Source organism: Strigops habroptila, chromosome 3, assembly GCF_004027225.2.
Source record: "Strigops habroptila isolate Jane chromosome 3, bStrHab1.2.pri, whole genome shotgun sequence".
In the NCBI taxonomy this organism is placed as follows: Eukaryota; Metazoa; Chordata; class Aves; order Psittaciformes; family Psittacidae; genus Strigops; species Strigops habroptila.
Window position 1 is genome coordinate 61970700 of NC_044279.2, and position 27686 is coordinate 61998385.

At 38.5% G+C, this 27686-nt stretch overlaps 1 protein-coding gene across 22 annotated transcripts in view; it reads right to left on the minus strand.

The window, feature by feature from the left end:
• The window catches only part of PLEKHA5 (pleckstrin homology domain containing A5), a 169130-nt gene that overhangs the window by 49507 nt on the left and 91937 nt on the right, over positions 1–27686 (minus strand). For 21 of the 22 annotated variants that reach the window (XM_030478410.1, XM_030478407.1, XM_030478408.1 and 18 more), the window contains 6 exons: positions 17780–17863; positions 16702–16822; positions 12208–12312; positions 8053–8125; positions 3917–4017; positions 2863–2978 (listed from right to left, as the gene is read on the minus strand). In XM_030478410.1, the coding sequence (XP_030334270.1) occupies positions 2863–2978; positions 3917–4017; positions 8053–8125; positions 12208–12312; positions 16702–16822; positions 17780–17863 (600 nt within the window). Of the gene's footprint in view, positions 1–2862; positions 2979–3916; positions 4018–8052; positions 8126–12207; positions 12313–14540; positions 14617–16701; positions 16823–17779; positions 17864–27686 lie in introns of those variants that run through there. The other variant, XM_030478411.1, reaches the window with a different exon arrangement.

Below are 27686 nucleotides of genomic sequence, written 5' to 3' on the forward strand. Positions count from 1 at the left end.
GAGGTTGTTTGAGCTCATATTTTGACTCATAAGCTTAAATAGTTCTTCACTAACTAAAGTATTTGTGTTTAATTATTATGATAGGTCTCTCAGTATATTATTAAACTTGAATTTACTATCTAGGCAAAATTAAAACAAAAATGTTCAGACAGGAGTAATTACAGTTAAGTCAATAGGACCAAATAATATCTGCCTTATCCTGCAGTTATACATCAGATGCCAGTTTTTCTGCTGCTACTGCAGATCACTTCAAAAAGAACTGGCTACATTTTTATTTTCTCACCCCAGTATCTTATTTCTGTATTATGTGGCTAACTGTATGTGGAAAGCAAGAATATTTTATGGAAAGCAAGAATATTTTATGGAAAACCAGGAAACCCCCCCACGACTTCATGTTTTAAATATTCCTGTTTTTTTTTTTTTTTTCTCTTCAAGGAACTAGCATCCTCAGAAAAATAGAGACTGTAGCTCTGAAATGATTTAAAGATGAAACACTCAATTTAACAGACTGTTGGGTTTGACTTTCCAGAGTATCATAAGCAATGAAGTACCTTGACTACTAGATTTAAAGAACTATACTGTAAAAACTCTGACTTATCATCAGGCTATTTATATTAACAAGCACTTAAGAGTGGCCCAACATCAGCTAGCATAAATATTTAAGGAAGTAAGTTCTTAATAACTCTAGCTATTGTATCATAAGTATCTAGTCTGTTAGAAAACTGTATTCAGTATCATGTTAGAACCTCCAGAAAAAACAGAACTGAGGAACAAAGGCACTGGCTGAATTTGACAGAACCAAAATCATTTATGCTTAGAGCTGCATAAATGATCTGCACGCCAAACTTTAGGTTACTTAGAGATGAGGTAATAAAATACTTAATACTTAACAGATTTTTTTTACAGGGAAGAACCACTATTTCTTCTGGATAAGATCACATCCTGCTACATCGTTCATTTTAAGAACTGGTTTAATAGCCAAAAGATGGATTCTTTAGAAAACAGATGTCTAAAGGATTTTCTACCTTGTTATTGCTAACAGACATGAAAGCTTTGAGACTACACTGGTCTTGAAATGTATTTTCTCTCAAGTAATTATTTCAAGGTTACTAACAAACTTCTAAAAGAGGTGACATTTACTTCTGGTTTGTTCTAAGGTTTCCTTCTTGAATTAAACCAATAAGATGGTGTTACTTAAGTCACTTTTCTTGTTGCGTTTCTGACACTGCTTTGGCTGTTGGCAAACCCATTCTGCCTGTGATATCCAGGCAGAAAACTACTGATTTTGCTGCCGAGTGCTTTTCTACTTCTTTAGAGTTCTATACCGATTCAACAAGGAGTAAGATAGGCACCTGAAGCAATGCAAGGCAGACTGCAGGTGCACATATAGTTGGATGAAATGTGTCAGGTAAGCTCAGCTGTATTAGGAATCCCCACTTTTTTTATACACTGCTGAACACCTGAAATAGGCAGACATCAGTGCTGGAACAGGCACTGCAGCTCAAAGAGTGGGGCAGAAATGCATTGCCAAGCATTTTGGGAGTCTGGAACACCCTTCACAGCAGTGGACTACACTGACTGTCTTGTTAGAACAGCCATGGCACTGCAACCAAGGACAACTAGCCTGCAAAGCCGCACTGAGTACCAGCGTGAGCTCACTGGTGTCTTCACAGGCTCTGAGGCAGCAAACATGACTGTACAGTTGTATTCCTGAACTGCACAAAACAGTGGTTATCTACATTAACATTTTAGATTGCTTCTTATGTTAAAAGAAATGTCGCAAGTAATAACGTAACATCTGTCTATATAATTTACTAAATATCTTCTATAGAGCATTGACTCTTCGGGAAGAGACTATGAAGGTAGGGCTTAGAGCGCAAGTCTTATAAGGAACAGCTGAGGGAACTGGGGTTGTTTAGTCTGAAGAAGAGAAGGCTCAGGGGGACCTTACTGCTTTCTACAACTACCTGAAAGAAGGATAGAGAGAGGAGGTGGCTGGTCTCTTCTCCCAAGTAACAAGTAATAGGACAAGAGACCTAATGGCCTCAAGCTGCGCCTGGAGAGGTTTAGACTGGAGGTTTAGACTGGAAATTTTCCCAATATGGGAAAAATTTCTTCACTGAAAGGGTGATCAGGCATTGGAACAGGATGCCCAGGGAAGTGGTGGAACCACTGTCCCTGGAAATGTTCAAAAAATCGTGTAGATGAGGCCCTCAGTGATATGGTTTAACGGTAGTCTTGGCAGTCCTGGGGTAATGGTTGGACTTGATGATCTTAAAGGTCTTTTCCAACGTAGTTGATTTTATGATTCTATGAAGACGACACTTCATGGATATAGACTTTTTTTCACATTGTTTTCTACTACAAGGATGTCCTCTCAGCAAAGTTTCTCAGCATTGATGATGAAGAATAGCTCCTCACAGGTTGCCCATAGGTACAATTGTTTAATTTAGCCAGAAACTACAGTTCTGAATTTGAGACTTAATGACAGGTTTAGGCCCAAGACTACCACCAGTTGAGCTGCTATTCCTATTCAGTCAGGAGAGCAGGGGAAGTCAAACATGCCTGCACATAGTATTTGTCATTGCATTTCTTTTGATGCCACTGGCTAAAGGAAGCAGTCTTTTTTTTTCTTCTAGCCCCTTACACTCAAGGCATCCCTATTCAGAACAGAACTTAGATTACTTTTGCTACTTAGAAATTTTATACAACATTGTTACGTTAGTAAGGGATCTTCAATATAAAGAGAAATTACTTCAGCCGATTTACACTATATTTTAAGGTACACCCTTTCATTTAAATAAAGCAAACTAAATATGAGAAAGAAATACATTGTGCCACTGTTTTGTCAATCCACACTACCTTTTTACAGGCTCTGTCTGCACAAGTGCAGCATCTGTCATGGCTTTCATCCACAACTCCATTTCCTTCCCTGTATCTGTGCAGAAATAATAGGTCCTCATGTTTGGATGAGCTGCCTGATTGGAAATGACATGGTCATTGCAATAAAAATGTAAGATTCTGTAAAAGAAAAGAAGCAAATAATGTTACTGTATACTCACTCTAATGTTTTCTATAGTAAAATTTCTGCAAATCGTATTACCAGAAAAAATACTGGAAGGAATACTTAAGTGTTTCTATGTCACTGCATTCATATTTTCAAAATAATTGCCTATAATTTTCAATCATAGCTGCTTCTTCATTAATACACTGAATAAAAAGCCCTTAAATTTCTTCAGGCTATTAAAAACTGTCTTGACTATCTGTTAATGCAAATAAATATAATTATTATAAGCAAGATTTTGGCATAGCTTTTTGCAGTCTGAATGATATAAGTTTTAATTTGTACTTACCATAGTAAATAAATGATGTATCGCTTAGGAGGCTAAAAGAAGAGCCAAAAGGAGCTCATAGAACACCACCACCACACACACACAAAAAAAAAAAGAGAAAATATTTAGTAGAGTGATTTACATAATGATTGAAAAGATTAGCTGTGAAACCTAAATGATTCATGAAATATTATGATTTAAGTGATAATAAAACCTCATTTTTATTTATATGTAAAGATACTTCGTATCTAAATAACTAAAGAATTTCCATTAGCGAAATAAGTCCAGCTGCAGATGCAGTCTACTATTCTAAAGCTCCACACAGTATTTAACACCGATGAACTAAAAATAAAAGATTACTAAATGACATTCACCCATTTTCTTATACTAGTAATTACATCTATATTTGCATCAGGCTAAATACTTGAATCCTCTGCTAGTGTATTACGCAAAAATAATTCTCCGAAGCTGCCTGTCAATCCTATATTATTTAATTTTAAATATTATGTAAAATATTATTTTGCATAATAACTCAGTCAAGTGAGTTCTGACATAAAATTAAATTGAAAAATTGATTCTCTTACCTTAAAGGCGTATTTGCGGTTAATATGGTCTTCAGCAGAAAGCACAGATATCTGAAAACTAGGCAGAAGTATGCTACCTAGTATTCCTTCTTCTTTCTCATCTGTGAATATGTATAGTCTTTGATTAGAGAAACAATGTGTTTTGACACATACATAATACTTGTATTCAGATACTTAAACGAACCTCTGTATTTAACAACACAAGACCATGACCAAGAAGTTTACGTCAGAAAAAAAATGCATTAGAGAATCAGAAAGCCAGACTGATTTGTTTCATAGGTGTCTGCAGTCTCAGAAGTGAGCAGACCACAAGAGCAATTAATTGTGCAGCCCCTCTTTGCCAATGCATGCCACAGAACATGTATGACACAAGTGTGCACCCCCAAAAACCTGCTAAGCTCCGTGAAATCTAGGCTATCAGAATATGGCCACCTTTGACTTTTCCCCAAGACAGACAAATACAAAAACCCCTCCTGAGTGTGGTAGCTCTGTACAAGTTTAAGCACGTGAGCTACCTTATGGAATTTGCCTTATGGAAACCACTATGAAAACAATCAGCCTACGATTTTTCTGGGGATCAGTTCTTACCTGCATATGACTTCAAACCTGAAAAGCAGATGGAAGTCAAGTCTCTAATTCAGTGACAAGAACTATACCCACTATCTATTGCCTGCTCAGTAAAAACTGCAGATACCTATGAGAACAGAAGTATTTTAAAATACTGCTTATGATTTTTGGCCTTTCAGAAAATTTGCACATTCTTCTTCTGATATGGGGCACATTAAGCTACAAGTTTTTGTAATTTGTAATTTGTAATTTCCATGAAGAGTTTACACTCGATTACATTCTACTTGTAAGAATGCTTATGTTTCAGATAATTGGTAAAAAAAAACTCTCCCCCAAAACAAACAAACACCCTTTTCCAGAACCTTGTTTTACATAACATTTTAGAACAATACATTATAATAATAAGTTGACATTTTAATTGGAAGCCACAACCACTCTGAAATCCAATCATACTTTATTAAAGGAATAATTTGATGCAATTCACCAAGTCAATCTAAATTCAGATACAGAACTTCTATTTACAACCAGTATCTTAGGAGACTGTCCCCTCTTAATACTTCTCTTATTCGAAGACATTTCCCACAACAAATGACTATGTATCTATGAAATTAAGTCCAGCATTGTACTTCTTATGTCACCTCTGCATGCATTGTCTTTCATCATCTCTTAAGTATGTTACAAGAATGTGCAGTACTGGCAGTGAAAATGCAGTAAGGAAGTAATAGGTACAGTTTAATTAAACACAGAAGATTGAAAGTAAGTTTCTCTGGTTTTCTTTTTTCTTAGCCTGGATGTTGCTTTTCTCCCCTTAAGTAAGCATTTGACTTGTCTTTATATTTACCAGACAAATGCTGGCAGCTCCAAGTTGGGTAGCAGAGGGAGAATGTACACATTAAGATGAAAACATAGATATTCCAAAGTTTGAAGCATGGAAAATTAATAATGTTACAACTAAAATACATTAAGCAGTATCAAAGGACTACTTCTTATATATGCAGATTTAAAATTCTTTTCCCAATTCTCATTTACTCACTAAATTCTGAAAAGACCCAACTTTAAGTTATTCATGCGGGGAAAGCCCAGCCATTTTAGCATTAGATGACATGTTAGATGTAAAAAATTATGGTTTCTGGAATAGCTATTTATGTGAGCATAAAATTATCCTGAGTAGAAGGTAGAAAAAGGAGTGGATTTACTTTCAGGTACTCAACTGTACTCGTATTTTGCCTGAAACCATCCCACCTCTTCTCAAGTATTTACTCCTCGCTAGCTACGCACACACAAAAAAAATCTGCCTCTTTTCCCTTGCCCCAGAATGCATGGCAAATGTTGGGGTTTACTTTACTTGTATTGCTGTTTTGAGGAAAATTTCCCTTCTTCTGCTAGATTATACTTTGACTTACTACTAAGTCACACCCACTAGTGTCATATAAAAGCATTAAGCATTTTTGTTCCACTGAACAGCTGCATGTTTGGAGGACTTTGGTTTTTGTTAGACATACTGCTACATTCCCTTTCCAGACTTTAAAAATCTGTTTCCAATCAGACTAGCTTTTATCTACACATTACACTGCCCCATACCCATCTTTACTTGTACACTGCGTATGAATAATACGAGTGGAAAATAGCAGATCTGCTGTCCAGCTCTAAGTTCTTGTATTTGTTGCAACAATAATCTTCCGATATGAAAGTGGGAAGTCTTTTATCCCTCCGTGAAACAGAAAAAGAATATTCTCCAACCCCCGAAAAAATACAATGAACTGATTTTAATTAGATTTAATTAGATTTAAGCTGCTAACATTGTAACACAATTGCATATGTTCTGTAAGATTTACTGACAAAACAAAACCAAATAAACACCAATAAAAACAAACATAAAAAACCCCAACAACCACAATCATTCAACCAGAAACACTGTGACCTAGGAGTAAGTGCGTGGCTCCTCACTCCCCAGTTTTTCAATATCTGGGACAGAAGCAACAAAAACATAAACTGCAGGGTTTAGAGTGCAAGGGGTTTTTTTTTAAATATATTTTACTAGCCATTTCTAATACTTTTAAGACTATCACTATCATGTTCAATTACAGTTTATCAGCTTTAACTGGTTCCAAGTGAGTGATAGCTCAAAGCTAAGTTTATTGTGTAAACAATTTAGACTATTCTGCTTGTATTTCATCTTATTTGGCACACTACCATGTAGAAATTAAAGAGTAAGATTAAGAGCTGTTTGGATTTCTTTCATTTGTTGGTGGTTTTGCCTATTGCTTTTTTATTTTATTTTGAGATCTTCATGTGCAATGCTTTAAGTCAATTTAATGTGTTCTTAAGGCAGCTGCTTAGAACCTTTGGGAGAAAGAGCCTGAAGACTTGTGTAATGTAAGAAAACCCTGTAAGAAAGGACAAAGTATATAATGACCATGTAACTAAACACAGTGTAACTGTATCACAATTGATGCCTCCACGACTGAGATTATAGCCTAATTTTGACTCAGCAGTGGTTTATCCAACTACATATACTTCTTGGGGTAAAGAAACAAAGCCTAATGATTATATTTCAATAATTCAGAATTTGTTAACTGAAACATGTTTCGTGACCTGATTTGCCTTGATTAGATTTTAGTCATGCTGAATTTTAATAGAATAGCATTTTAAATTCATCAGTCACTGCTTTCAGCATCACCAGCACCAACACCACTTCTACCAATTCTAAAGTCTCATCTTAAACTGAAACCCTTTCTTATCCTTACCCTCTAAACCTGCAGCTAAGGCTGCAGATGGCCTTAACAGTTTATTTTCCTCTATTTTGCAATGCTTTACCATCCTCTTTGATCTTAAGTCTCCTTTAAGCTATTATGGTTGTACACCTTATTTCAGGATTGGATATGTTTCCATATGCACCAATCCCTTTTGTTTATCCCCTCAGAAGCACTGCAGTTTATAATCTGCAAGGGTGAAGGAATCAATTTTCTAACATACAAATTTCCAGACTAGAATTATAAGCAGCTAATTTTTCCCATGTAAAGTAAGTCTGATGTAGCTACATAAGGGTACTAACAGATTTCTTTGTCCCAAGTACAGCAGAGTTCTACACTTATGGAATTGCACAACATTTCACTTTATAAGCATTCATGAACACTAATTAGATTCTCAATAGGCATATCCACCCTATTTATCACTCCAAAGGCAGAGTTTCAGCTCCCCTACACTGACCCTTTCCTATCCCCATTTCAGTTACTTAATTTGCATGAAAAATCAGATTTAACCCCGCATATCTAGTTCCTAGCAACAGAAGCAGCAAGAAAACTACAATCCAGAATCTAATAAAAGAGGTGGCTGTGAATGGGTTTGCCCTTTGAGCATACCTGACAGGCAGGAAGCAATTATGTGAAATTGGTAATTAAGAAAGAATAAGGGGGGGGGGGGGGGGGAGATAAAAGTAGCAGGCCTGGCTATTGACAGCTATACAACTACTTTAATCCATTAAGTTAAGTAGTAGCTTCTTATTTCTTACATTTGAGTGGAATCTTCCAGTAAAAATAGCAAAGAAAGCTCTCTTAAGTGGAACTTACCTCTGTAATAGAAGAGACACAGATCTGAGAGCACAAACCACCGTTTCTTCCACAACTTCATTCCAGTACTATCCTATATTAATCAAAGTGATCACGTAAGAACTTTCAGAATGTTAAGAGTAATAGTTCATAAAGTAAACAAGGTACTACATAACTGTAATGGTGTGCTAGTAGTTAATTTTCTTGGTTGCAATACTTAAAATGTATCTGACTTATCACAGACTTGACACTGCAAACAAAGATCATAACCCAGGAAGCCTGAAGTTAATATGATTCAAGAATAAATAAGAAGCCATTATTTTATTATGCTAGAGACTACAATCTATAGCTAACATGCACACACAGAAAAAGTGTACTTTCTCTTAAAAAGTAAAAAAAAGCAAGGTAATACTAGGGGTACCTCCTCCTTTGTTTAATGAAGAAACTCTCTGCTGAACTTCATCTTCTACTACCACCCGTATCTACAGCAAATTTCTTTCCCAAATAAAGTTTAATCCTAAAGCAATTTCATTTTCTTTTATGCTTATAACCAATTTACACAGTACACGCCAGAATGAAAGACTGCCACCACTACTGCAGTGTAAATAAGCCAGAGCATTGCAGCATGCACATCCTAGCAGAATCAGCTTTAGTAAGTATGTTAATCTGTTCCAAGAAAAAAAACTACGTGTGAATTATCAATACTCTTGCAGTAAACAGGTTTTGAGATAGCCAAGAAGAGGGATTCTGTAATGAAAAACTGTGGGGTGGGTTTGGGAGCTTTTTTGCTTGTTTGTTTTCTTTTTGAGAAAAGTCAGCATAATTTTTAACTTTGTATTTCAAGTTCTGCTCTTTCTGGGGTGGGGGAAATGAGCTGAAGGAGGAAGAAGAAAGGGTAAAGCAAGCATTTGCTAGGAAATATTATTCAGAAAAAGTGGAAAACTCCACAAACATTTTAGTAAACAGAACAACTGAACACTTTATAGCACCTTCCTTCCGAGGACCTCAAAGTGGTTTAACAAACACTAATGAAGTCTGTAGCACTGCCTGTAGCAGTCAGCTCCTATTTCACAGCTGGAAAGGCAGACACAAGGAGCGGAGACTGCCCTCCTCACATCACTGACAAGGTCACTGGCTCAGCAGGAGATTAGGGTGCAGGACTCCTGGCCCAAAGGACACTGACCATAAAAATCAACTGTATGATGTGAAAATGCCCAAACTTGTCCATTATAAAGGGTTATCACAAAATACTCAGGCAGACTTTCTGAAGAGCCTGTTATGCAACATCACACTTTTCCCGTCACTTGGAAACACCAGGTTTCTACATGGCCACATGTAAAATTCTGCCAGCAATGAAACACGCTAGGAATGATCTTCCACAGCCTTCTTCAGACATAGCAGAGGTGCACGTGAAATGATTGTGTAGTTCTTATATTTTAAATTATTTCCTAAAGTACATCCTTTCTGTCTCAGTGGATTTATTATTTATTGTTTCCTCTTGATTGTGATTACGTCATAATATGGTAACAGTATGTTCACAGTAAACACCTTTCAAAAAAAAAAAAAAAAGAGTTGACTCTGGACTTGAAAATTAGCAGAAAAATGACAAAAGAATAGCATTACATGCAATGAGACAGCACACCCTGATCAAACAAAACTTGCTGTTCTCTGTGATTACACAAATATGCTAAGAAAATTACTATCAAAAAGAAACCTGCACAAACTTTCACTTTAAATTTGTCAACATAGTATCTACTGGTACAACTCTTGACTAAATTACCTTTCAATTACTACTACAACATGGAAACATATAACAACCCCTTTCCTTAAAAAATCCAACCCAATACCAGAGTATTTAAATCATTTTAAAGATAATCCCTGTCCAACAGTATGCATTTGGACACTGAGGTGGACTGAAAACTGGTTGAACTACCAGGCCCAGAATGTAGTGATCAGTGGCACCAGTGGCAGCCAGTTGCTAGTGGCCTGCCCCCAGGGGTTGATACTGTGGCTAAGTTTATTTAGTATCTTCATGAATGAGTTGCACGCTGAGAGTGCACCCTCAAGCAAGTTTGCAGATAATATGAATTATGAGGAGTGGCTGATACACCAGATGGTTGTGCTGTCATTCTGAGGGACCTTGTCAGGCTGGGAAACTGGGCAGAGAAGAATCTCATGAAGTTCAACAAGGGGAAACACTCAGTCCTCCATTTGGAGAGGAATAAACCCAGGCACCTCTTACACTGGGGCTGTTCAGCTAAAAAGGTACTCTGTGGAAAAGGACCTGGTGGATAAGGAGCTGATTATGAGCCAGCAGTGCATCCTCATGGCAAAAAAGGCCGACAGCGTCCTGGACTGCATTAACAGTGTTGCCAACAGATGAAGGGAGGACATCCTTCCTCTCTACTCAGCACTACTTAGGTCTAGCTGGAGCGCTGGGTTCAGTGGCGCAAGAGAAACGCGAACATACTGGAGTGAATCCAGCAAAGGGCCACAAAGATGATTAAGGGATTGGAGCATGTTTCACATGAAGAGAGGCTGAGAGAGCTGGGATTATTCAGCCTGGAGAAAGGGCAGTTCAGGGGGCATCTTATCAATGTGTATAAATACCTGATGGAAGAGTGTAAATAAGATGGAGCCAAACTCTTCCCAGTGGTGCTCAGTGACAGGACAAGAGGCAACGGGCAAAAATTAAGAAACATGAAATTGCACCTGAGCAGAGGTAAGCATTTTACTGTGAGAGTGATCAAACACTGGCACAGGTTGCCCAGAGAGGCTGTGGTGCAGCCTCTAAATGTGAGGATATTCAAAATCTGGCTGGAGGCAGTCCTGGACAACCTGCTCTAGCTGAGCCTGCTTGAGCAGGGAAGGTTGGGTTAGATGATCAAGAAGTCCCTTTCAGCTATTTTAATTCTGTGATTCTATGATCTTAAAATACAGCTACTGTTTCTTCATTAGTAAAAAAATACAAATGTACACCAAAAGACACCTGGTAACATGAACATAAAGTACAATTTGTACTACTTTATATGCTGAATAACCATGGTTTGACATGAAACAAGAGATGTAAACCAGCCAGTCTTTAGAGCATTCCAAGTTAGTTCAGGTACTTAACCATATCTTTTCATACATGAAAAGCTCACTATAAAGGACCTCAGAATGAAAAGCCAGAATATAATGAATCCAACTTATTGAGAAGTGGGAACCAAAGATAACATAACACAGATATTCATGTGCACAACCATTTGTGCTGTAATTCAGACTTCATATTTCAATCAAGTTGTTTCATTTAATTAAAACATCCATTAAACATTACTAAAGGAAGAAGTTCTTTACTGTGAGGGTGGTGAGGCACTAGAATAGGTTGCCCAAAGAAGTGGTGAATGCTCCATCCTTGGCAGTGTTCAAGGCCAGGTTGGACAGAGCCTTGTATGACATGGTCTAGGGTGAGGCATCCCATGGCAGGGGGTTTGAATTAAATGACCTTAAGGTCCTTTCCAACCCTGACCATTGAGAATCTAAACATGGAAAAATCTTCTACTAACCAGACATTTCTAGATCTTTTTATTTGATAGTATTTTTTAAAAACTGATTTATCAACAGCATTCAGAAAGCCACGTGGGTCATACCAGTTTATCAGAGTAGGCACAATAAATGACACTGTAGCTTCAAAACTACACATACACATTTGCCTCAGCTGAGTTTAAATGACAAGTTCTTACAGGGTTCTCAGTGGGTTTATAAAATATATTCCCAATATGACCTAATCAGTTTTGTTGTTCAGTTTTCTGATCAAACTATTATAGTCTGATCTCCTGCAGAACAAGAAAGGGCAAATGGTCTGGTATTGCAGAACTTTGTTAATTTAGCTATTTACTATCAACATCTACCCAGATTTTTCAAGCCCTTTCTGTATTTTAGATAGAAATATGTATATATAATATATCTATGTTCTGTACTTCTTTGATGCCCTTACTGATTTAAGAATGTTATCCAGTAAGGAGCTAATTAATTAAAATAACACACGTCAGTTCCTCACAATTTCTAGCTTCACTCTGGTATTGCTATCATTGCATTTTATGCAAATGATTGTCTTTTGTATAGTATACACCTTACCGAAAGAAAAAAAAAAGGGGGGGGGGGGGGGAGAGAGAGGGATGAAGAGGGGAAGAGTACCTGTTTGTAGAGCCAGCCACGTCTGACAACTGGTGCATTAGGATTTCTCTTTATTGAGTTTGATCTCTTTCCGAAATTATGAACCTTCTTTGAAGATCGTGATGTCTAAATTTAATTAAACAGGTTAAAGAAAACATCACATCAATATCTGCTGGAAAAAAAAGTCACAGCACGTTTTCTTTTAAGTTCTTTTTCTTATACATGTTCCTCTGAGGGATTGCAGAATACAAACTATATTCCATTTTTAGATAAATAATTGCTATGATGGTTCTGCTGGATTCAGCATGCCTTTCTTTTTCCTATGCAGAAAATTTAAAGACAAATCCCAAGACAAGTACTTAAAGATTTTCTTAACAAGAAAAATCTACCAAATAGATATCTGACCCTCTTATAAGGTAGGAAGAAAGCCTACCAAGCTGTACAAAGAGAAGTAAAACTAACAAACAAACAAACAGAACTATTATTAATTATGAAAAACTACATCACCTGGGCAAGAAAATTTTACTCTTTGCTGCTTCCAACACCAGCCTAATACACGAAAACTCGATCAGATTTCAAGAAGATACAACTCCCTCTTTCCTAAGAAATACTATAATTTTACCAATTTTTTCTTCCCTCTCAAAACCCCTTTGTTCTGTGATCTCTTGGCTGGTTTGTATATTATTTTACCTGCTTGCACTAAGGTCTTCTTTGAAACTTTTACCCTGAAACTCATATCTGCTGTTGCTTATACCTTTAACAACCTTACAGCTCTGCAATGACCACAGATAATTAACAGAAGTAGGATAAATAACCCATTTTAGATTTTATCATCCTTCTACTTGAGTAACCAAAAGAAACAGGAAAAGGCATAAAGAAACATGCAGCACTTTGTCAATTCACACTTCGTTCTTTTCAGCCTACATTTATGAAGTTTGTTCTGCAACGAAATGAGCTGAACTTGTGTTTACTTGTGTTTTAAATCCTTTAAGAATTGGTGCCTCAGAGACCATGCGATGTGATACAGCAAAGTATCTGCAAAAGTAAAGTTCAAATAAGTTTTTTAAGTTGTTTCATGGCTCTGCTCCAAATTCACCATTTGATTTGAGACAATATAATCCTGTGCTTCAGCTTCGTCATCTCTACTACTGAGAGTAATCATAAGGTTATGCAAAGTTCCTAAAGGAGGAAGGCTAAACAAACACTTGTTTTTTGTTGCAAATTAGGATATGGGATTTCTCTATGGGAATTCTCTCAACACACATCACAGAACTGAGCTGGGTTTTATACATCCTTCAGAGAGAATTCCACAGTAGGTTAAAAATCATAAACTGAAAACTGTAATTTAAAATGATGTGCAGTTTTCGTCAACAATGCCATTAACTGAAGAATACAATACAGCTTAGCTAAAACAGAATGACTTTACAAGAGCTATGTGCATTTGCCTTAAGTCTACAACACAATGAGACAAGGTTGTTTCGTATTTCTATTTTGGGGAAAAAAAAAGGAAAAAGAAAAAAAAAGGAGGGAATGTAAAAAATACAGTGCTTTTAATTTCCCTTGGAGATACAGAAATTTGACTCAGCTCTGTTTGGAAAGCAAGACAGAACAAGCGATTGAAATCTAATTAAAAATAAACATAAAAATCTTCCACATTTTCATCTGAAAAATTCTACCAGTAAAATGGAAAAAGGTTCATAAGAAGCCAGGAGAATTATGACATCCAGCTGTAAGAAAGGAATATACAGAGAACCTTTAACAGTCCACAGCACATTATAATGTCACCTACATCTATCTCAGTTAACCTGTATGGCTGCTATATTGGCATATCACACAAAAGCTGTGCCAAGATTTTGATCAGAAATAATTTGTAACACTCATATCTGCTCCAATATTAGGTATTAAAAGTTCAAAACTTCTCAAGAATGTTCCAGACATTCTATACTTGTAAAATGGCTAATGCACTAAGGATGCCTCTGAAACCACAACCAACCGCAAGTACTACTACTGTCAAGTCTGCTAACAAAATCAGGTAATTTAGATAGATATCTCTTAAGTAGGTCTGATAATAAACCATATTGACTCCAATTTCACTGAGGTCACAGCGAAGTTTTAATGGATTACATCTTACCAACTGTGAATACAAACTTCCTTTAATTAAACACTGCATCACAAGTACTTTCTAATTTTACTTAATACAGAAAACACTTTAGGTGACTCATGATTATTTTACCACACACTGCATAAAGAAAATCACTGTTCACAACAAATTCTAGGCCTTGAGACAATGAGTATTTTAGGATACTGAAATATCAGAGTTGTAGATATAAACTGAGTTCTTAAACTTTCTCAATCACCTCCTCCTCTTGTTATGATTGGGGTCTCTGGCCATCCCATGTTTTCTCACACATGTATCTAATATATCACAAACTAAGGAAATAGGAAGAAGGGAAAAACATAAGAATTTAAGGGTTCAACTGCTTTTTTACCCCGTAGCACTAACATGTAGGCTATATTGCACAGCTTCAGCTTCTAGAGAAGGCAAACAGAAAAAGAGGATAGTGAACGAAGGGTCCAACTTCTAAGCACTTGGAAGGTACGTAAGATAACAAAGCTATCAAACTTATAGTCACATCTGGGACCATCTGACCTGTTCTAAGAAATGGTCCTGGCAGCTATGAAGCCTCCCAAACTAGAACCTATGGGAAGGACCCTGTACAGTTCCAGTGCTGAGAAAGAAGTCTGAAAATCCAGCCAGTGACATTCACTCTTTCTCAAACCTGAAGAAAACAAACACCAGTAGGGTTTTGAACTCTGGGCAACAAACCGGTCAGTACCTGGGGCTGCACAATTTATCACTCTGCAAGCTGCTTTTCTCTCTGCTTAGCTGGTAGAGGTCACAGAATTTATGTGGGGTTTCTTCCCCAGTTTCAGAACTAGCACAAAAGTAAGTAATTAATACTAAACTTACTGCATCTATACTTGAAAAACATGGGTTGACAACCTTTCTGATAAGTAACTTTTCTGCATGTGAACTCGAAGTATGGAAATTGAAATCTTTGTGACTTTCAACTTCTGTTTAAAAATATATTTCCAGTCTTCAAAGCATACATTATCTTCCAAACCACAAACCAACCATGACGCTGCCTTCTGGAGTTTGTAGGCAATTTAAATGCCTACAAAATGGTTGCATTTTTTCATGATTTGAGTGGGTTTCTGCCTCAGCATTTTAGCTTGGACCAGAAGGTTGCTCTTGAAGCATATCTCCCAATCATTCACTCTTATTGTGCTTTGGTTTGCATAGTAGAGCAAACTGGACTTATGTTAGATAAGACTAAAATGCTAGATGTTGTCGTGGTTTAACCCCAGCTGGTAACTGAGCACCACGCAGCTGTTCTCTCACCTAGGTGACCTAGGAATCTCCACGAATTTTCCCCAAGAATTTTCCTAGGAAACCAAGTGTCGTGGTTTGAGCCCAGCCGGTAACTCAGAACCACACAGCCGCTCGCTCACTCCCCCCCCCCCCCGCTTCTTCCTCCCCCCGCTCCCGGAGGGGTGGGGAGGAGAATGGGAAGAATGTAACTCCCACGGGTTGAGATAAGAGCAGTCCCGCAACTAAGGTATAATACAAAACCACTACTGCTACCACCAATGATAACAACGATTAGTGAAATAACAAGGGGAGAGGATACAATTGCTCACCACCTGCCGACCGATACTCAGCCCGACCTGAGCAGTGATCAGGCCTTCCGGGTAACTCCCCCCGGTTTATATACTGGGCATGACGTGCTGTGGTATGGAATACCCCTTTGGCTAGTTTGCGTCAGGTGTCCTGTCTCTGCTTCCGCCCGGCTTCCCCTCCTCCCTGGCAAAGCATGAGACTGAGAAAGTCCTTGGTTGGAATAAACATTACTTAGCAACAACTGAAAACATCGGTGTTATCAGCGTTTTTCCCAGGCTGAAAGTTAAAAAACACAGCACTGCACCAGCTACTAAGAAGGAGAAAAATGACTGCTATAGCTGAACCCAGGACACCAAGACTTCAACTTCTGGTCCAATGACAGCAAATCATGTCATCTGCCCTTCAATTTTACCAGAGTCACCTTCCATCTCTCTTGTAATTACTTCTTACACACAATTTTAATTCTATTTTACTTGGAGATCTAGTCAGTTGTTTGTGACCAAGCAATTTCTGTAACAATGCTTACCTAGATGTCTGATCAGTCACTCAACATTTTGCAGTTCACACAGAATAGAAAGGTCAGATTCTGCGAACAATTTAAGTGCATGCAAGTCATAAGAGCTGTGATACCTGATAAAAAATACAGTTTCAGTGATAACTTGTTTCAAACACTTCAGTTTCCAAATTAAACATGAAACGAGCCAAGTGCCCTGGAAAAGATATATGCTTTGTTTTGCTTTTTTCAATGGAATACTAATATATCGCACTGTCTAGTACCTTGTGGTATAACTGAATAATTTTAATTTTATTTTAATTTGGACATAAACACTTACTCTGCCCAAAGGGCTCATTGGATGAGCAGCATAATCTGATGTCACATTATAGTTAGTTGCTTCACATATCATGCTTATTGGTCGCTCCTTCTTTTCCTCAGATGTCATTGCTGCAGCAGTCCTGAAAATAGAATATGTAATAGCACTAGAACATGCTGTGTGTGCAGACTGCTATTAAAAAGTACCCCTAGATGTAGCCTAACACAGCCTGTGTCCTACTTTTCCAATTTAAAAGCAATTCGCACTTCATTGTAAAGTTACCTGCACTGTGTTAGACTTAAATCTATTATAAATGAATTTTAAGATGTTTTAAAATAGGATTTCTCTATTAGCATAAGATGTTGGTGGGAGGGAAAAAGACAGGTATGAGCATGAGATGGAAATGGGAAGAAATGCTCTCCAAAGACCCCATATGGCTTTGTCCCACTTCAGTGAGAACATGCACATTTGTGAAATTCTACATATTGCAGTTCCGATGGTTTGCACACTAGCTACCCTATAACATGTTGCAGCAATGGTGGTGAGCAGGACGCCCAATACCCAGCCATATATGAAATATTGAGGTCAGGTATGACTTCCATGCATACCTTTTCATATTATTGTGTATTCCACAAAACTAATGCAAAGATAATAAAACCAAGTTATTACCCAAAGATCCAGAAAGTGTCTCGACTGGCCAAGAGAATAACCAATTGAGGAGAAACTATCAGGCAAAACATGATAAAGGCACATGAATGTCCCTATGTGATTAAAAAAATTATTCCTTTTTGAAAGTTTATTGGATTATTATATAAAACATGTAATTTGCTAACACTACAGGACAAGTAAAGTGATAAGTGATAATTCACACTGAATGAACACAGTGCATTTCTACCATACAACTCATTTGGGCTATGCTTTTCATCTTAAACATTAGTATTAAATATTTAATATTACTCTGAAATAATTTAAACAAGTAAAACTTTATACATGCTAATCTGACTTGGAAAAATAAATACTGCAATTATCAATCACTGAATCTTCAATATCAATAAGTTTTAAAACACCTATTTTACAGGCTGAAACAGATGCCACTTACTGTTCATTCACAACAAAAATACAGTTGTCCTGTGATGGCTGTCCTGTGACTGGATGTTTGCAGGTTACTTTTCGTTCATTATGACTGTGAAAGAGAGATAAGAAAAATTGTTAGGCAATATTTTTTTTATTTTCCAACTCAAGTATATAAATCCAGCACACCGATTATATCTGCCCAGTGAAAACATTTGTGAGTATTTCATTTACGGCATATAACAATGTAGGTGTACACACACGCAAATGCATATATATATATATATGTAAACTAATAGAAAGGATTATAACAAGTGTTAAAGAATCTTCATCAATACTCTGGAGAGAGATGGAAAACATTGGCACTGGGTTGGAAATGGTTTTGAATTAAAAAACTAGAGCAATAAGAGTGTTACTAGTTCATATATGACCACCAATAATTCACTTCAGCTAAGTCTCTATGTATTCATAAACAGGATTTCAGATAGACAGGGACAGGTGAAACGTAAGACTAACAACTGCTCTATAGGGATAAAATACCACTCACAATATTGAGTGATTGGAATAAGAGCAATGCATCACAATCACAGTTCTGCTGGTGACTTTTTAATTCAGAATGCTACTCCCCTGCAGCAATTTTAGGAGTACCTTCAAGTGGCAGGGAGCCTATTGGTGGAGGGCTTCACCCTCATCAGCACAAACCACTCACTTTGCAGTATCTCGTTCCCCTGAGCTGCAGGTGTTGCTACATCACAGCAGCTCCCACAATTTGGAAGAAATTGCCAAAATTCAACAACTATCAGCTGCTGCCACTCAAGAAGGAAATGTTTGACTTGAGCCCTAGGGGGGAAGGAAGAGAAGGGGAGGAATTGCTTTTACAGCCTACCAGATATGTCAACCAGCTGACAGCTATAATATCTGCCTGCTGCAGCCTGGGGCTTTTCTACCTGCAGCCTCCATGGAAGCAGCAGTGCCCCAGTGCCAGTTATGCTCCAAGCTGGTACAGCAGCAAGACTATGCAACTATGAGAGGCAAGGGTAGCTGAACTCTCTGGCCGCAGAACATAGGAAAGAGAGCAGGAAAGGTGCGCTGACAAAATTTAAACCTGGTTCAATGATTAAAAAGCATACAAGCAGAAATAAGACACAGATGTGTTATTTGCATAACACCCAAATGCTTCAAAACAAACTTACCTCTTCTGTTTTTAACACTTTCAATAATATTTATAAACAAAAAGTATATAATACAAAACCACCAGTCTTGGAAATCAGCACTGTAAATCACACAGCAATTGATTCCACTTGATAGTATTTACTTTTGCAAAGAGTACGTGATGATAATCTTGTTCATGTAAGATATCTCACATAATACTATGCCTTTCTTATCACAAGTTCAGCCTTGAAAAATATTCTTGGACAGAGAATAAATTGGAAAAGAAAAAAAGTGCTTTAGTTGCAAGATAGCAGAAAAGGTGCAGAACCACAAAAGCTTTGAATAGCACTTTATCATTAACACGTACTTCTTTTATTGCCTATTCATTTAACCACGTTATCTTCCAGAACTATGAAGCACAGCTCATCTTGCAAATGTTATACTCTCTACCCTTTCTGCTTAAAACAATCTAGACTTAACAAGACTATCTTAACATTTCCCAAGTTTTTTGAAAACTCCTTTGGATCATAACACTTTGCAACTATCTAGCATTACTAAATAAAAATTACCTCTAAGAAAAAACTTAATAAAATATTCATGCTACCTTTATGGTCAATGGATAGTTGGATAAATATGCATAAACCTGAAGTGCAAGATTAGAAAGATAGCCCAATTCTACGCACTTTCTTTACTGGGATTTTAAAATCTTCTTAATACCTAAATGGATAGATGTGTTATGGAGCTTAACTAATGAGCTAGCAATCGCAGGTACTTTATTTTCACACTAAATTCAGCAGAATTCTAAGTTTAGCTTCTAAAGAAGCTTCCTGCTGCAGAAATACATCCATTAGAATGAGGGTACAGAAAAGAGATGACTCAAGTTTGTCTATGCCATCCCTAATTGCCGTGGTCTTACAATGCCTTTCAAATGAAAATGGCCCAGATTGAAGAGAATTAAGATTCAAAACATTCTTGAGGAAGCTTCCAGGGGTTTTTGTGATTCCTCTTTTTCTTCACTTCAAAAAAAACCCTTTCTTTTTGTTCTCTCCGACATTTCAGAAACTCTCACACCAAACTAAAAAAAACAACCAAACAAACCCACATTAAAATTATGGACAGGTGCTGGCATTCCATAAGCTTTTCCAAAACGCTGCCATCTTAATCACATAAAACCTTGACAGCTGGCTATCAGCTGACATCCAGAAACGTAGAAAGAAATGGATCACGACTTGTGCTCAAAGACCATCAATACTCAGGACCGCTACAGAGGTGGCACATCTCATGTTTTGTATGAGTGCACCTGGCTTGCACTGACACAGGAAGAGGCCACGCTCAAAGAATGTAAAAGGGAGGTCATAAAAAAACCAAGAGGAAAAGCAGGAAGGGAGAAGAAAAGAAAGAGAAAAGAAGAGAGGGAAGGGAAGGGAAGGGAAAGGGAAAGGGAAAGGGAAAGGGAAAGGGAAAGGGAAAGGGAAAGGGAAAGGGAAAGGGGAAGGGAAGGGAAGGGAAGGGAAGGGAAGGGAAGGGAAGGGAAGGGAAGGGAAGGGAAGGGAAGGGAAAGGGAAGGGGAAGGGAAGGGAAGGGGAAGGGAAGGGAAGGGAAGGGAAGGGAAAGGGAAAGGGAAAGGGAAAGGGAAAGGGAAAGGGAAGGGAAGGGAAGGGAAGGGAAGGGAAGGGAAGGGAAGGGAAGGGAAGGGAAGGGAAGGGAAGGGAAAGGGAAGGGAAAGGGAAGGGAAAGGGAAAGGGAAAGGGAAAGGGAAAGGGAAAGGGAAAGGGAAAGGGAAAGGGAAAGGGAAGGGAAGGGAAGGGAAGGGAAGGGAAGGGAAGGGAAGGGAAGGAAAGGGAAGGGAAGGGAAGGGAAGGGGAAGGGGAAGGGGAAGGGGAAGGGGAAGGGGAAGGGGAAGGGGAAGGGAGCACTGACACAAACCTATTCAAGAATATTTTGTTTCAGGCTTGAGTCATATACCAAGTCAGTATTCCAAAAATATAAAAACATTTTTGGACAAAATAAAGTTTTCCTTACTACTCACACTGGTGTTGAGATGTATAAAGGGGTAGCCAGCATTATATTAAAAAGGCAAAAAAATACTGTAGACACGAAACACTCCCGTGGGATATACAATACTTGCTTTCTAATAACTGAGGGACATTTCCTTCTAAAAAGGCGAGGCAAAGGAAGAACAACCTTTTCTTCGTCTTCAGCTTAGACACAAGTGAAATCGCCTAAGTGAACACTGGAAATTCAGCTTGTACAACTAAGTGTGACAATTGTAAATATATCTAGCTGTTATGAACACGTTTTACATACTTCCATTTGAAAACTTTCGTTACTCATGTGAACTATTGCATTTTTGGCATTAATTTAGCTGATATTTTGACAAGACACCTCCAAATACTTGTGTAAGGTGTAGACTAACTTGGTAACTATTGTCATAACCCTCCCACGTAACAGTAGGTTAAAGCATTTGTTTTAACCTTGATCTTGCAGACTACAGAGAGTTTCATCGAAATAAAGGTATTTGCCATCTTCAATATGCGATTTAGACAGTTGTTCGCTATAATAATACATATCTCACCAGTAAATCTCAAGGGAAATAAAGAAAACTTTTTTTTTTTTTGAACTGAGAACTCTAATTTCAATTTTATAGTGTGTAATTCAGAGGTTCAGCTCTGCATATTTATGTGTCTGTACTTCTATTATGTGGTAAAGAGTGATTCACTTTGACACAGGCAGCTAGAAGCCAGTGTGGTAACTTTTTGGTTCTGTAGAGATACAGCCTCCAAGAAGTGTATGGAAACAGCACTCCTTTCTCTGTCCAAATTTTCATATCAACATGTTTTGAGAACACAGGGTAACAATACAAACAAACACACTGTTGCACATACACTGAAGGATATAACTGACCCTTACTATTTTAGCATCCATAGTTAGGTTGTATTAATAGCATGCTAAACACTAGAGTCAAAGACAAAAAAAAAATCCCTCTGTATTTTACTAGTATTCATGAGCATACTCTCCAGACTCAATATATGGCACAAACTATTCCTCATTAATATTTGCTACTGAGATGCGTTGTGCCCAGAAATCAACACAGCTGACTAAGATGAGAGATAAGCATTTCAATGCAAAATAAAGCCTAGTTCTTGCATGTATCGAGATAATATTCCATTCCTGATTCCAGTAGTGGCCTGGGACAATGACCTACTGTAAAAGGATCAAAATCAGCAGAAAACAAGCCAACAATAAATAAAATCCCCTACAACACAAAACCCTAAACACACCAAAATAGCTCACGCAGGGACAAGTTACATTTTTAGCTAACTCAATGCCAGACAAGAAGTTACCAATTTAACAGTGCCAACTTAACTTGACCTCTTTTCTCCAGAATTTTTAAACTTCTTCCCAAACCCTTCCTCTGAACACTGTGAGCTTTGGCATCATTTAGCAGGTAGCTTAGCTCTGGCACATGGACAAGCCCTCAGAGCAAAAGGATTTATCTTGTTCAGGTTAGAAGTTGACAGTAACCTTGAATCTAACTTATGTTATTTGCCTTCTTATCTACTCTCTTTCTCCTTTCCACCCCTTGAGACTCTTTTATCTCTTCAGAAGACAGGACTGTTTTATTTATTTTCTAGACATGTTCAAAAATCATGTTGTGTAGTTTTAATCTACTTGCTAAACGTACAGTCAACAGCAATCTTTTTGATAGCCAAATGTGATCCAAGGACTAATAAAAAAAAAGACCTCAAATATAACATTGAAATATATTATTCTATTTGTAAGTAGCAACAGAATGCATAATTCCAGGAGCAGTACTTGCCAAAGGAAGTCCTACACAAGCAGGATTGTTTGTTTGGTTTTGTTCTATCTTGTGTTTTACAAGACTGCTGAGCCAAAAAGGCTGTGTAACAATATTCTGTTCTAAAACACACACCACTGCAAAACCAGCAAATTCGAAATTCTGTCCAGTTTTGACATTTTAAAACTACTATCATCTTTAACAGTACCAGGATTTTTTGCATAGGGAATACTCAGAGAGTTGGAATGGAAAAAAAGAGAAACGAGTATTACAGTCATACAGGAGGATGCACGTGATGAAAAATTAAGGGTTAGACTGTCTTTCCTCTGAACAGAGCAGTTCACTCAGAAGTAGCAAGAAAGATCAAAGTACTAGGGCGGGGACAGTTGGTTTGGGGTCTCTCCATTGTGTGATGTGGTCAAATTCCCTGTCCTCAAAAAAAAAAAAACCCCAAAAAAACCCAACCAAAAACAAACAAAAAAAAAAACCAAACAAACAAAAAAAAAAAAAAAACCCACCAAAAAAACCCCACCAAAAAACCTGGGCCAGAACTCCCAAAGAAACATCTGGTTTTCTCTCACTAAAATTAAAACTAGATGCCACTTCAAAGTTTCTTTCATGCCCTTTCTTTGTAGACTTTATTTATGTGTTCCTAAATGCTAAGGCCTTCTTATTTGCTCATTCTCCACACCATCAAAGTAAAGGCTGAGTTCTACTTCACTGAAAATATACAAACAAAATCATAAACCAGGATACAACTTTCAACAGGCCTCCGTATCTTTAATTTAGAAAGACTGTTCCTTTTGACAAGTGAACACTGAAGGACACATTTCAGAAGAATGCTACACCAAGTATCTGCCTCCTAACATTTATTCTACATCTTAGATAAGATTCAATCTGACAATCTAATCTCTCTTATGCCAACATGCGATCCCTATATATCACAAATATACTCAGAATGCACACAGAGATTTCTTACGGAAAGCAGTTTTATGCATTTTTAATAGAATCATAGAATCATAGAATCATAGAATTGTAAGGGTTGGAAAGGACCTTAAGATCATCTAGTTCCAACCCCCCTGCCATGGGCAGGGACACCTTGCCCTAAACCACGTGGCTCAAGGCTCTGTTCAACCTGGCCTTGAACACCGCCAGGGATGGAGCATCCACAACCTCCCTGGGCAACCCATTCCAGTGCTTCACCACCCTCACTGTAAAGAACTTCTTCCTTATATCTGATCTAAACTTCCCCTGTTTAAGTTTGAACCCATTACCCCTTGTCCTACCACTACAGTCCCTAAGGAAGAGTCCCTCCCCAGCATCCTTGTAGACCCCCTTCAGATACTGGAAGGCTCCTATGAGGTCACCACGCAGCCTTCTCTTCTCCAGGCTGAACAGCCCCAACTCTCTCAGCCTGTCTTCATACGGGAGGTGCTCCAGCCCTCTTATCATCCTCGTGGCCCTCCTCTGGACTCGCTCCAACAGCTCCATGTCCTTTTTATGTTGAGGACACCAGAACTGTACGCAGTACTCCAAGTGGGGTCTCACAAGAGCAGAGTAGAGGGGCAGGATCACCTCCTTCGACCTGCTGGTCACGCTTCTTTTGATGCAGCCCAGGATGCGGTTGGCTTTCTGGGCTGCAAGCGCACACTGCCGGCTCATGTTAAGCTTCCCATCAACCAACACCCCCAAGTCCTTCTCTGCAGGGCTGCTCTGAATCTCTTCTCTGCCCAGCCTGTAGCAGTGCCTGGGGTTGCCCCGACCCAGATGTAGGACCTTACACTTGGCTTGGTTAAACTTCATAAGGTTGGCATCAGCCCACCTCACAAGCATGTCAAGGTCCCTCTGGATGGCATCCCTTCCCTCCAGCGTATCAACCGAACCACACAGCTTGGTGTCATCGGCAAACTTGCTGAGGGCGCACTCAATCCCACTGTCCATGTCACCGACAAAGATGTTGAACAGGACCGGTCCCAACACCGATCCCTGAGGGACACCACTCGTTACAGGTTTCCAACTGGACATCGAGCCATTTACCACAACTCTTTGCGTGCGGCCATCGAGCCAGCTTTTTATCCACCGAGTGGTCCATCTATCAAATTGATGTCTCTCCAATTTAGAGACAAGGATGTCATGTGGGACAGTGTCGAATGCTTTGCACAAGTCCAGGTAGATGACATCAACTGCTCTGCCGCTGTCCATCAGTTCCGTGGCTCCATCATAGAAGGCCACCAAATTGGTCAGGCAGGATTTCCCCTTAGTGAAGCCATGTTGGCTGTCACCAACCACCTCGTTGTTTTTCATGTGCCTTAGCATGTTTTCCAGGAGAAACTGTTCCAAGATTTTGCCAGGCACAGAGGTGAGACTGACTGGTCTGTAGTTCCCCGGGTCTTCCACCTTCCCCTTCTTGAAAATGGGGGTTATATTACCCTTCTTCCAGTCATCGGGAACTTCACCTGACTGCCAGGATTTTTCGAATATGATGGACAGTGGCTTAGCAACTTCATTCGCCAGCTCCTTCAGGACCCGTGGATGGATTTCATCAGGTCCCATGGACTTGTGCACGTTCAGGTTCTTAAGATGGTCTCGAACCTGATCCTCTCCTACAGTGGGCCTAAGGTCTTCATTCTCACAGTCCCTGCATTTGCTTTCCAAGACTTGGGTTGTGTGGTCAGAGCATTTGCTGGTGAAGACTGAGGCAAAGAAGTCATTAAGAACCTCAGCCTTCTCCAAATCCATGGTAGCCAGTTCTCCTGATAGCTTCTGGAGAGGGCCTACATTGTCCCTAGTCTGTCTTTTATTTGCTACATATCTATAGAATCCTTTCCTGTTATCTTTTACATCCCTTGCCAAACTTAATTCTAGCTGGGCCTTCTTGCCTGCTTCATGGCAAAATACCTTAAAAGATTACAGATAAGGTAAGACTACCAAAATTACCAAAGCAATAAAGTCATCCTTTCTACATTAATGCTAAATTTTTGCACTGACAGTTAAAGGTAAGGTTCAACTGGAGACAAACTTTGGACAAGTCTGGGCCAGCTTTATTTTGCTTCTATGATTCTATGTCATTCCTCAAGGTGTGTGTGTGGGAAAATCACATCAGCCATTTTTACCTTGTTTGCTTGCTTTCTAACGTAAGAATGCCTCATTTCTAATTGAAATACATGCAGTAGCTTACAGTTATCTAACAAAAAGTTGTCTGAATTTGGAAAAAGTTGAACTAAATGCAGTCCCTAAGCAACTGTTAGCAAGGATGTGGTCTGTGGCTGTACCAGCTGTTCTATTTTGCTAAATCTGTAATGCCACACTGCACAGTAAATAGCAAATGCAAGCAGTTTTTTGTCAGTGCTATCATACCCTAGAATTATGTGCCTTTTTTCGATTAAGCTTTTTAAACAACAGCTTTGGAAACCAGGCTGCATGGCTCCACTGGAAAACATGAGTATGGTAACATCAGCGAGTGAAAAAAAGAGGGTGTAAAGAGACAGCAAGTTTCAAAGCAAAGTGCTGATAGACCTGTATAACATCACATATGCTGCTAATAGCAAAGTGCTTATAATCTTTTGTGTGTGCACACACATGGGAAGGTGCATGCAATATTCTGCTAGTTTTCCTGGCAGACAATGCAACACCTAAACTGTAGATGCTGCTGCCACTACTTTTTTGGTCTACTATGAGTTTATTTTTCTCAGGCAACTTAGGCAACTCAGGCAACAAAGCTTTTTCCCACTTTAGCAGATATGATTAACATGCTCTCATGACATACTTCCGATGTAAAACTGTAAATTTATGGGATTAAGTGCAAATATTAAAAACTCTTTAAAAATGCTGGGATGAAATATCTTCTGAAGTAGCCGATATTGTATTAAAGATTGAGAAGTTTTTAGTAAGCAACTGTTCTTTGTAATCAAGCACTGCATTTTCAGAAAAAGAAAATGTTACTGTTTTCAGTTTTCCCAAAACTTTGTGGGAGGGTTTCTCACAGAATCACAGACTGTAGATAACATATCTGGGAATTCGTAAGACTTGGTACACACCACAAAAGCCACACACCTTTGAATAGAATTGTGACAGTTTGTGAGATGTGCTTGCCATATGTCATCAATTTATATAACATTTCACTACATACATTTTAAGCCCTGTGCACAGTGTCAAATATGGTACCTTTATAATACTGCTGCACATAAAGAATCAGACTGTAGTAAACATGATTAATACATCCATTTGCTGTGAGAAAATAGCGATGAGGGTGTTAGAAGGCAGAACTATCTGCAAATCTTAGATTTGATAGCTGAAATCCAAGCATCCCTTAATGGTTAACTACCTGGAAAGCTTCCAAGAACTAGAGTAAAGTAACAGTTCTGCAGTGAAAACCCACAATCTGTTTTCTAAATAAAAATGGGATTTGGAGTGGCATGGTTCAGCAGGTGGCTTGTGGACCAGGAGCAGCACTGGATGCTTCAATTGAGCTGCTACTGCCTCTTCCTGAAGACTGACCATAGAGGTCTGATCAGTTAATGCTTCCCAAAAGCTCGCTTCCCTGATGCAGGAGGCACACTGCTGCCCCTCCTGAAGAGGTAAAGGGATGGAAGAAGTAAAAGCTAACTTGTGGAGAAGGAAACAAAAATCTACTTAAGTTCAAAAGGGATCTCAATGAATTCAGTAATCAGATAACACAGAAAGAAAAAGAAAACTTTGGGTTTCATTCAGAAACAGTTGTGCAGTTGCTAACAAGAACAGTAAAACCTACAAGCACTTACCTCAGGGTTTTTTTCCCCCAACTAGTTTGGAGCATTCTCTGACACAAAAGTAATGTTTTTGAAGAGTAAGCAATTCCCCTTCACAAAATCTAGGTGTTTAGTAAATTGCTATAGTGGCCCTCTATTTAAAGTTCTCTTACTAATGATCTGTTCTGCCCCACATTCATTATGTATCAAATTTCTTTTCATCCCAGTTTTTACCATATTGTACCGGGTTTGGGCAT